Raw genomic sequence first — 12,601 nt, 5'->3', positions numbered from 1 at the left:
TTTTTCAGCAGTTTTCGCTAAAGTTGGGGAGTGCACTTGCTTGATGATTTCCGCATCCTCCCATCTAACTACGGATCCTTGGGCCTGAGCCATCTGGGCCAGAACTGTTGCGTTAGATCTTTTTCTAATATCGTATTTATGCTCTTTGACCCTTATTCCTAGGTTTCTCGTTGTAACTCCTATGTACTCCTTTTCTATTCCTAACTGCTGGTTCTCGTACGGGATCCTATAAACTCCTGCTTTATCTTCCTTTTTGATATCCCCTTTATCATTTCTTAGAATCTTGTACAGATTCGGAGCTCGTTTTATGATCAACGTTGATCCTTTACTGTCCGCAATCTCCTTCATGATGGTTCTTACATTTTTGTTGAATGTACACTTTGTGTATTTACTAGGTTTTTGTTTTGAGGCCCTTGTTCGCCTATCTCAAATTTTCTAATAATGCCGGCGATTATGTTTCTCCTGTAACCCAAGGTTTCTGCTATCTGCATAATTCTTTTCATTTCTTTATTTCTGTCCATAATGTTATTGCAATATAGAAAAGCCCTTCTAACTAAGACACAAAAAGCTCTAATTTATAACGAAATGGATCATTGGACTGCGCAGGAATGTAGAGTGGGCTATGTGTTGGTTTAGTATACACACTAGTAGATAAATGCCCTTTGTTAAAGATGATATTGATATCCAAGAAGTGTATCACTATGGAACTTTTTTGCTCTAGCTTCAGGTTTAGGCCGTCTTTGTTATCGTTGATTCTTTCTATAAAATTACTGCTTTCTCGATTATTTTTCCATAGTATAAAGATATCGTCGACATATCTCTTGAAGTAAACAATATCATTTCTGAAGCTATGCACAACCTTTTCCTCTATTTTTCTTACCACCAATTCGCATAGAAGCCCCGATATTGGGCTTCTCATAGGAACTCCCCTGTTTTGTTTGTACGTTTGGCCTTCAAAGCCAAAGAAGGATTTCACAGCATACAAGGTTAGCCATCTCTAAAACCTCGTTCTTGTGGTGTATCAACTCTTGGTTTTCTTTAAACAAGAACACCATTAACGTTTCCAAACAAGACTCAATTTTAATTGAAGGGTATAAACTCTCATAATCTAATACTGTTCCCACTTCCTCATCCATCAGAGCTATATCTTGCAACTCTTTAACTACTATTGTAGGATCTTGTGCTACCAGAACACTGCTATCCATTAGGGAGGAGATATAACCATGCAACCTTTTTTCTAAGACAAATGTAGGAGCTTTAAATTTTCATGTATTAAATCATGTATTTTCTTCAAACTTATCAAACTTAGGATATAATAGTCTTTATAGAACAATAAAAAATTTTATATAATTTAGATTATTTTTATTGGTAGCTTTTATTAAAAATAAAAATTCAACATCATATTGTGACAATGACAATTAAAAATGTAGTTAATCTATCCCTCAATAACACTGATTTCTAACTTTTTATAACATTGAATTAAAACTGAAAAATTCTATTCAATTTTATAAAAAAGATTTGAAAATTAATAATAATTTTATATTTAGAAGTATTAAGATGAGTGTCATCATGCTTTTAATTGACTAAATCCTAATTAATCTTATAAAATGATAAAAGTAAATATTTAATGTTATACAGCAGTGGTGAATCATTACAACATGTTTAGTAAAAGAAATATTTGTTAGGCCAAAAGATTAAATTACCCAAACAGAAATAATTGTCTATTAAATTCCATTTGTAAATATTAAATAGAATATCAAGAGGTTTAAAATTATTTGATATTTAGGATTTACTCATTTGCAATTCTTACAGAAAAGAACTGTCCTAAGTTAATTTTTTTTTTAAAGTAAATTTTGGGAAATTTTTAAAGTTCAAAGTTTAAGGTAATAAAAAATTAAAGATTTATTGGATGAATATATACAGTATATGTTTAAAAACAAATACAATGTAAATAAACATTATATTATTTTTAATGTCAGTAACAATCCTATCAACAAGATATGTATTAAATATATTGAATAAGAATATTAAAGATCATAATAAACTTCAAATATTTAAAGCACTATTTCTTTATGTATATATATTTTTTATCTTTTATCTTTTGTCTTGAAAATAAATTTGATTGAGTGAATAAATTTATTTAAATAAACTTATTAAATAAAATTATTTTATAATAAGTTAATTAGCAGAAATATTTGTTTGATATTTTAATTTTATAATTATCACACAATGAGAATTAATTTCAAAACAATTAAAAATTTGTTATTAAAATATGTAAATTATAAAAATTGATAAGTAAAAATAAAATAATAAATCAAACAAATTTGTCTGTAAAGCTATAACTTACATTATATCTATCAAGACTTGTCTCTGTATAGAAACAATAATCTAGTAGCAAGACTGGCAAAGTAAAATACTACAAAAAGTATTTCAAATACAAATACCAAATACTGGCATTTACAGGAATGAACTAGCCAATGTAGTTGATTTTCTGAATTTATCAATATACAGTATCTTTAACAGTAGATGAAATTAAAGGAACATTAACTAGATCACAAATGTTAGCATTCCTTTAATTTCACTCACTGTTAAAGGTGCATTTATTAATTCAGTTAATATTTATATTTGAAATACTTTTCGCAAAGCAAATATCCAGTATAAGTCAGAGTATTTGATGAAACTATCAAGAAGCAATAATTGAAATTAATGTAATTGAAAATTCAGATACAGTACTTAGTTTTTTAGTATAGAAATACTATATGAGTACTTGTATATAAAAATATTTGTTACAATGGGCTTAAAGGTGTTTTGAATGTTCAAAAATATATATTCAATATCTATAAAAAATACAAAATAATTTCAAAATTAATTTATTTCCAAATAACTAGAACAATTCAAAAATTTGATTAACTGAGACTTTTCTTAAAAGTTTTTATATTTTTTTATTATGTAATTACTTTAAAAAATGGAAATAGTACAAAAATTATAACTTTTATGATCAATTTTTAATTTTTATTAATAAATAAAAAATATTAAATGTATGTAATATCACAATAGTATAAATCTTATTTATGCACATGAATAGTATACTCCTTATGTGAAGAAATGAAATGAAATTTGATAAAAAAATAATATTTGTAATGTTATAAATTTTTCTTACTAAACATATAATTCTCATAAATCCTTATAAAATTCTCATTTTTCAAATTTTACACACAAATTTGATTACAATATATTTTTTGAGTTTGAGTTTGTTGTTATAAGTTGCTAACTACATCATGTGGGTCTTCTGAAAATTTGTTTTTGGGAAAAATTTTATTATTGAGTAAAATTTCATTACTTTTTATTTATTAAATGAGGAATAAAATTTTTAAAGAATGAGAAAGAATACAATATGAATAAGAATATGCACATTAATATTTCAATAAAAATAACCACAAGGAATAATACTGCCCTTACTAGCAAATAGAAATATATGAGAGAAAATTAACAAAATTCACAAGAACTATGAATAAATAAAATTTTCTTCAGGTGAATAGAACAGATTCTTTGAGATTCTTTCTACACTCTTTTAAACAAATTTTTTGTTTTTTTATCTGTTTTTTATCAAAGAAACATTTAAATGCACATAAATATAAGTATTTGAAATATTTACATTACTAAAGTTTGAAAAATATTAATAAATTTAAACTAATTATCATGTTAATTAGCATACATAAGTTTTTTATTTTATAATTAACTCTTAATATTTTAATTATATAATTAAAATGCTAAAATGAATTTATATCTTAACTTACAATGAAGTTACATTCTTTAATTTTGTAAAGTATATTTAAGATGTGATAAATTTTATCTCTAGACCAGCCTTATAAAATTGCATACAAAAGTTTGAGGTATTTCATTTAAAATTACAAATATTAACTTATGAATATTTTTTCTGTAAATTTTTTCATCCGATGGAGATTATTTTTTAATAAAATTCAAGTAGCCTAAAAGGAAAGGTCTGTTGCCAAGAATGTGTATTGTCTGGAACATGGAAATAATAAATGGTGGTCCTTTATTGGGCAGACTGTCTTCAATTTTATTAAAAAATAATCTTCATCGGACGAAAAAATTTACAGATGAAAATCTACAGGTATTGTCACCACGGGGCAGCTTTCATTAAATCTACATATTCCAGTGCTTCTTTTTAGTAGATAAAAGCAATATCACCCCAAACGAAGGTATGATGGATGCAAGAAAGACGTCTGAATGTCACCAGTTCCTTTTTTAGAAATTTTTTGTAATTTTAATTGGATATATTTTTGTGTTTTTAAAAGGACTTTTTAAACTTCTGGCAACAAGTAGCCTAAAAGGAAAGGTCTGTTGCCAAGAATGTGTATTGTCTGGAACACAGAAATAATAAATGGTGGTCCTTTATTGGACAGACTGTCTTCAATTTTATTAATATAATAACTTCAATAGTTTCAGATAAGAACTAAAAATTAGTAAATGTTGTTTCTGATATGATATATATACAATAAAAATCCTAATTTTATATCATTTTCAATTCTTTATTTTAACTCTTTCCACCCTGTGGATACTAAGGCCTTTTTTTTAGCAAGTTCTTTATTGGTTTGGCAAGCCCACAGTGAAGTGGTTGGGTGGTATGGGAAGGGGCCTGACATATCTGGATGGACTATCACCCAAAAAATTCCTGGGATTCATTTTGACTCATTCAGATTCAATCCTGGAATCCCTGAACACTAAGCTTGACCTTCCAACTGCTTGGCCATCCAACTTATCAAATATATTTGTGATACCTCTGAATAGATATATACAAATATTACCATTTGCCCTGGTATTAGTCCTATGTGCAACAAATGCTAGTCTGCTTTCACCATTTTTAAATTTATTAATTTTTAGAATAAAATAAATAAACACATAAATGCACACATGCATAAAGAAACCATATTTAATCTAAGAGTTCTAAAAGTTTAATTTTTTTATTGTTTAAACTTCATAAAACATAATTTTTTCACTACCATAATTTGATTTCCTGTTTTACTATAGGTCGAGCTGGAAGTTGTCTTCAACGTTTCAGTACAATGCCATTTTTATTCTGTAACTTAAATAATGTATGTAATTCTGCATCAAGAAATGATTTCAGTTATTGGTTAAGCACTTCTGAACCAATGCCAATGGATATGAAACCAATTACTGGAATAAAGATACGAAAATATATCAGTCGTTGTGTAGTTTGTGAAGCTCCAACTAAGGTAGTCAATCAACTTGAAGCTATTACATTATATCAGTTCTACCAAACTTCTTAGTTCTTAAATTTTTTATATATTTTTTTCTAGGTGATTGCAGTTCACAGTCAAACTATGGATATTCCAGATTGTCCAGAAGGATGGAATGGTATCTGGATTGGTTACAGTTTTATCATGGTAAATATATTATAGTGTTTCAATTTTATATTTAATAAATGATAGTAACTTTCTATTTTTTTTTTTTTTTGTTTTTTTCTTCTTAATCAACAAGAATACTGATTCAGGATCAGAGGGAAGTGGACAATCCTTATCATCACCTGGTTCTTGTTTAGAAGAATTTAACACTACACCATTTATAGAATGTCATGGACATGGACGTTGCCAATATTATCACACAGCAACTAGTTTCTGGTTAGCAACTATTGAAAATCGAAACCAGTTCAAGAAACCTGAACCAGATACACTTAAAGCTGGTAATATCCATAATCGTATATCAAGATGTCAAGTGTGTATGAGACAGTATACATCTTATATACCCACTATTGATTTTATTCCCCGAGTGAACTAGTCTAATTTTTAAAAAGATTCATTCAAGAAAATTCATGAAGTTATAGAAGTTTTGCTGAAAGATAACCTGAAGAGTGCATAATTAGTGCAAATATATATTTATCTGAATTTGAATAAGTATCAATACTTTTAAAACAAATTAATATAAATAGTGATTTTTAAAAATTAACAGATATACTGGAAATATTTTCTGTTTAGATTTTGTAAACAGATTTCATATTTCTAAATTAATTCTAAATTTTTATAGTGATTTTTTTTTTTTTTTTGTAAAGCATAACTGTGAGCAGTTTAAAATCATTGTTACTCATTTTTATGGTGTTGATTACTTTGTTAACTCTGTTCAAAAATAATATGGCATTTCATTTTAAACGCTTCAAATTTTAGCACTATTTTGTATATACATATGCATGTATGTGTCGTTGGTTTCCATGTGCTCAGAAATTTCTATGTTAAGTTAAATAAATAATGCTATTTTTTTCTTATAAGAAAAAGTAATTTGGTTGCAATAATGAATATAATAATTAGCTTTATTCATTGCATTTCAGTGTATGTAAAGCATTTAAACTTCAATATTATTATTTAAATACTGTACTTAGCTCTGTCACTGCCAGTTGTGAACAGATAACACTGAACTTTGATAACATCTGTTTCATATGATGAAACAAATACTAAAATAATTTAAAGTTGTAAAATTGGATCTTCAATTAATTTAAACAATAAAAACTATTTTAAAATTATGGTGCAATATGTTTTCTTCAAAATTTCAATAAAATTCTATCAATAAAGATCAGAAAAATAATTAAGAAAGCTTACATGATAAATTTTCTTGCAAGTATATATTGGTTTGATTTAGTTTTGATCTTGCAAATACAGTGATCTATAAAATTATAAATCATTTTTGATAATATAAATAAAATCATTTAACAGAATTTAGGATTGTTTACATCATATTAATTTTATTATGGCAAATTTGTAAATAAACTCGCCCATATTCAAATTAGATGACCAGTTGATAGATGTTACAAATGTGAATACTACAGTGGCATGCCATCCTTGGATACAGTGGAAGCGCCGCTTCCCTTGTATTTTCTAACATATAATTACATATTGCGCGATTATTTTCATATTTTAACGTACTTTAAATTAATTAAAATTAATATTTTATTATAACCACATCATGTATCTTATTACAAATTTCTATACTACATGTGAGAAAAACGATAAGATTACTATATGAGGAGAAGGTGGTATTATGGAACCCCATTTTCATTATAGTGAATTGTAAACAAGGTATCATAACTACACCCACATTTTTTGTGCGAAAAGTACTGGTAACTATAAAACTAAATGTTCCTAATTGGATTTTTCGCCAGTGTAACTATAAGTATGGTTTTTGAAGGCTTCTGTACAAAAAGTCAGGAAGTAGGCTTAGGGAAAACCGGGTGTTAATATGGAACCTTACTGTATATTTTCAAAAAATGCTTTAATGTATCCAAGAACAAATAGGAAAGTACAAAGAATGTTAAATAATTACAGAATTATTTACTCCAATGTATTTTATCGCAAAACTGATTTAATAATAATAATAATAATTGTTAGGAAATTCCTGAATACAGAAACACACACTGACACACTTATTTAATTTTAGTTTTATTTTGGTTGCTATGCCTTGACTCTGGTCCGGCATAGTACACAGCCACCGGTGTGAACCGATTATAACTCACAAAACCCAACATAATAATAATAAAGAAATGTACAAAGAAAAAGCTAATCATTTACAAAAATCACAAATATCCCCTAATATCCCCTGTCCCTCACCGTCCTATAGTGTTAGGTATCTATTTTTTCATTCATCTACCACATACTTTTACAAAAATTAGACGGGTTCCATATTAAAAGCACAAATGGGGTCCGTATTTCACGCATAGCCATCTTGAATTTATTAACTTGTCTGTCAAGACCAATTTTTAAAAAACGTGAATATCACACAGATTAATATGTACCCATAAGTCTCTGGAACGGAATACATGCACCAGTGAACCTATAACTACACGATTTATATTTTAGAAATAATTAAATTCACTTAGCATTCAAAACTTTCGAATTTCGAAAAACACAAATATGCTAATTCACTACGGACAACCGTTTAACTGAAGTGAAACGGGCTTTCCCCTTACTATGAATGTCTGCCTAGTGCAGTTCAGCCACAATCCGCTACAGTTCTCCTTTATTATCAGTTTGAAATGGAGGGGTTCATAATACCTGCAGGGTTCCATAAATACCACCTTCTCCCTATATATATTCGAATATCAGTGGCGGAATGAATGAATAAATCACGAGTAGATTTATAACTTAACCCAACCGATAGGAGTTTACTGGTATGTTTTTATGATAGTTCTGGACAGGAGTTTTAAAAAAATCCATTAAAATATTTAATATATTTATTCTGCTGTCCTATCTTATATTACTTACGGATTTCAATGTTAAATCAGTGATATTACGATTTAGTATATCCCAACTATAAGGGGATGTAGAAAAAACGTGCACAATTCTTGTACAATGTTAAAAAAAAATTAACTGTTACTTTGGCAGCATCATTTACAACTAAATTTAATGAATGAGACGCACATGGTACAAAAAAAGCTCTAGAATTTATTTTCCTTAAATTTACGATTTATGTATCCGTTATCATAAAAATTTGTCTTTCCACTTCTTTCCCGAGACTACAAATATTCGAGTACAAAGTAACCGGTTTCAACTTATTTCTACTTAAGAAGTAGTTAAATAGATTAAGAGATTAGGGAATTAGGGACATAAATAAAACCCCTCTGAAAGAGCTGGAATTTTACTTAAACAAAAGCTTAACCGAACCAATCTCTAGTCGAGTACAGTGGAGATTGATTTCTTTGTAATATTAGATGTAATAAAGACAAATCTTTCTAGTTCAATGAGAGTGACTGAAAAGTTGTAAATTTTGGAAATTTCTATGGACACGTGGATCTAAAACGAATTAGTTAGAAAACAAATGACAGACAATCTATTAAGTTTAACATATGTAGATTTTTACAGCTATGGTGAGAAACGTTTAAAATTTACAACAATCCTGTCACGTCCTTTGAGTTTTTTTTTTTTTTTTTTTGTTTTGTTTTTAAACTCTTTCCGCCCTGTGGGCACTAAGAGGGCCTTTTTTTGCAAGCCCATTATGGGTTCGGCCAGGCCCACAATGGGGCTGCCGGGTGGTGAGGGACGGGTCCCGACTATCCGAACGGACCACCCTCCGAAAAATTCCTGGGGATTTTTCGACTCGTTCGGATTCGTACCCGGATTCCCTAGAGCGGTAGGCTCCACCTTGACCGCTCGGCCATCCGGCCGCGCGTCCTTCAAGGTATACTAGTGATGCGACAAAAGAGGCATTTGACATTGACCAGTATCAGCACCCTCGGGATTTGGCAGTCCGCGTGCCGTGCAACCTATTCTGATTCCATCCATTAGCTACTCATATGGAACTATTTGACTTAAGTGGATTGTCTTAAGATTTAAAAAGTAAAGAATATTTTGTTATTTTTATGTACGTTTCTTTACAAAGCTATATTTGATTATAATTTTCTTTAAAAGTATATTCATACAATTGAAGAATATTTTGTACTGTACCAGGTATGTATATCCATCACACATTTTATTTCACCAAGCAAGTTTTCATTATTTTATTTATATTTTTAGCCCTTATATCGTGGCTAGCGATTCAGAATGTAATTGTGATATTAAAAATACATTTAAAGATGTCTACAGTTTTTACTAGCTTATCGAATAAACGAATACGAATGGACACTAGACCATCACTGACGTATACAGTACTGCAATTAACTGATTGCCCTGGAAGTCAGCTTCTTACGGAAACAGCTTTCTTATCACTAAATGTCACCGCACGTCACTGTTATTTTCATATCTGAGCATCCATAAAATTCAAAATATAGAATGCTTAGATAATCAAGACAAAAGAGGAGTCTGCGCTAAATATGTTAGTATTCTAAAATTGTTTAAATTTACTATAATTTGATTTTATTTTATGATTTAATCTTAAATTATAAGTAAAAGTTGAAAATTGAATTATAAATAGAAGAACAATAGTTTTAATAATTAATATAAAATTAAAGATTATATTTATTTGAATTTTTAATTAAAATAACATTTTCGATGTTTAATGTTAAAAACTGACCTATTATGATAACATTACAGTGACCAGATTTCTAAGTCTTTAATATAGGACAGATTTGGAAAAGATAAAACAGTGCAGTATTGTCACCCAAAAGCCATAAAAACAATCCATTACAACAGTGATTTCGAACAATTGCCTTTTATTTTAAACCTTTTTGGTCTTGTGGGACTAAGGGGGTCGTTTTTTTGCAAGCCCATTACGGGTTTAGCCAGACCCAGAGCCGGCCCTACCGTAGGGCAAACGCAAGGACTTTAAACTACAAGGATAGCCAGATCCCGTATATTTGTTAGCGTGACCTTGGCTCTATGTGCATGTCCTCTACTTCAACACGACAGATCTTTCAAATAACAAAATACGATAAAATATTAAATCATTTCTTAATTAATTATTAAATTACTACTAAATGTAAACTGTAGAATTTTCGGATTTAATAAGTGTACTGTACGTCAATAAATTTACAAGTCTTTTGTGTAATATTTATTTAACAAATTAATGAGCTATATTTTTTATTATGTGATTATCTTACTTAACTTTTTAATTTTTTTTCGACAATCACCATTTTCAGAAGGCATTCTTTTTAATATTTTATAGTTTTCTTGTTTAAGATTTCTATAATTAATTCTTATTATAGTTCTTAATTTACAAAAATCTTTTATTAAGGTAAAAGGTAAAACTGTTTCTTGTTTTGATATTTCCACTGACAAATTCTGTACAACTCCGGGGCCTTTTTTATACGATTCACCGTGATATATTTCGAAATATTTATTCAACTCTGTAATTTTTGCTAGCCATTCATCAGTAGGTTTAATAAGCCCTCCATAAGATAAATGTTGCACCCATGACGGAATGCTATAGTTGTGATGATTTTTAATTTTGCTAGTGGAATTACCCAAGTTTGGGTATTTTTCTTTATATTTATAGGCAAGATATCCTGCTATATACTCGAGAGCATCGTAGGAAGTTTCTTCAGAGATTGTATTAAAGGCTGGATTGCATGTAGAGTTTCCTGTAGATTTATTTGAAGAAAAAGTAGTTTTACATTCAGTATATTGGTCTGTATTTTCACTTGATACGTCTACATGTGCTTTCTCTAAAACTTTGGGTATAATATATTCCTCTTGTCTTCGATCTGTAGTATTTACTTTTGACTCTAAAATACCAGGATTCTTACCTAAAATAATCAATCTAATCCTATATATAGCATTTAATGGGCTTGGATGTTCATTAGAACCCCGGCTTCTAATTTGATAAAAAAAAAAGTTTTCCAGACAATCTTGATTTAAATTGTGAGTGCAGATGTATTTTATATCAAAAGTCGATTTCATATCTTGAAAAAGACCAATTAGCGATTTCATTGAGATTATCATTCCTTTCTGAAAAATTTGGAGGGCATTTTTTCCACTTGCTCTCATTGTTGAGATTATTTTTATCATTTTATTTAAATGTTCTTCTTGTAATTCCAAGTCTACACCATATCCATTTTTGCTTGGAACAGAACCTTTTGGTGCATAGCTATTAAAAATGTCGAACCACATATTTATATCTCTAATATACGTTTCATTGATAATAATAATTGATTCATAATAAACGTTTCATTGATATTTCACATTCAATTCTTTCCATAAACTTATGTCACTGCAACTACAGTCACTAACGCGAGCTACTACATTATACGATAGTAAATAAAGTTCTGCTATTAATTTTAAAAGTATTTCTCTTGTCATTTTTTGATCAAACCCGATGTAAACAGGTTGCTTCCAATTTGAAAAAAAAAGGTTATTATTGCAACCATACACTGCACACCTAGTACTCAGCATTTTGTTCTTCACCTAACATAAAAATATAGCTTTAAATATTTAATGATTTATATTTAAATCATCTTACCTTATAAAAAACTTAGTCAAATAAAACAATTACAGAAATATTAAAATAAATCACTTCGTTAATCACAAAATTGGACGAATATTAAAAGCGAAAACTAAACACGTGCACACCCTGCTCTATGTAAACAGAGAGGTCAGGACACGTGTGACGTCACTAACTTGCCATTCCTGGCTAACATTGTAGAATAGGGATCTGGCTATCCTTGTAGTATACAGTCCTAGGGGCAAACGGAGCAGCCGCTCCAGGCGCTAAGTCCTAAGGGGCGCCTCAGTGGTAAAGAAAATTAAAGGAAAAAATATTTTTTTTCACTTTTCGATATTTTAATTGCAAGCGTGTGGCCAGTATGTGAATGGCCTTATCTGTTGAGACGCGCGTGGGTCGAGTGCGTGGGCGGGGTTCCACCCCCGGCGCCATAATAGGATCTCGCTCCATCCTAAAACCTGTCTCGGGTCGGCACTAGCCAGACCCATAATGGGGTGGCCGGATAGTTTTATTTGATTAAGGTAACGTGACACATGGGCGATTTGCCAAGAGGGAAATGTATCCTGGGAGGTCTTATAGGAAACTGGCCCTTATTTAGGTGTTACTGACGTGAAGAAAACCCAGAAAATTCCACATGGCAAGCCCATTGGCAAGGCGCGAACCCACGACCAACTACCAGTGTTCAGTGGTTTTATCATTC

The 12,601-nt window shown here is 29.7% G+C and overlaps 1 protein-coding gene across 1 annotated transcript in view; it reads left to right on the top strand.

Annotated features, from left to right (window-relative positions):
- The window catches only part of LOC111634360 (collagen alpha-3(IV) chain-like), a 29,360-nt gene extending 22,804 nt beyond the window's left edge, over nucleotides 1-6,556 (top strand). Inside the window, exons 5-7 of the mRNA XM_023379117.1 lie at nucleotides 5,053-5,258; nucleotides 5,343-5,429; nucleotides 5,524-6,556. Coding sequence (XP_023234885.1) covers nucleotides 5,053-5,258; nucleotides 5,343-5,429; nucleotides 5,524-5,820 — 590 coding nt within the window. The 3' untranslated portion in view covers nucleotides 5,821-6,556. The remainder of the gene's footprint in view (nucleotides 1-5,052; nucleotides 5,259-5,342; nucleotides 5,430-5,523) is intronic.
- The last annotated feature ends 6,045 nt before the right edge of the window (nucleotides 6,557-12,601 follow it).

The sequence above is a fragment of the Centruroides sculpturatus genome, unplaced genomic scaffold (assembly GCF_000671375.1).
Source record: "Centruroides sculpturatus isolate CEXI.00-Female unplaced genomic scaffold, Cexi_2.0 scaffold855, whole genome shotgun sequence".
NCBI lineage: Eukaryota > Metazoa > Arthropoda > Arachnida > Scorpiones > Buthidae > Centruroides > Centruroides sculpturatus.
The sequence above is the reverse complement of the archived record's forward strand: the minus strand, read 5'-3'. Positions and strand labels throughout refer to the sequence as shown.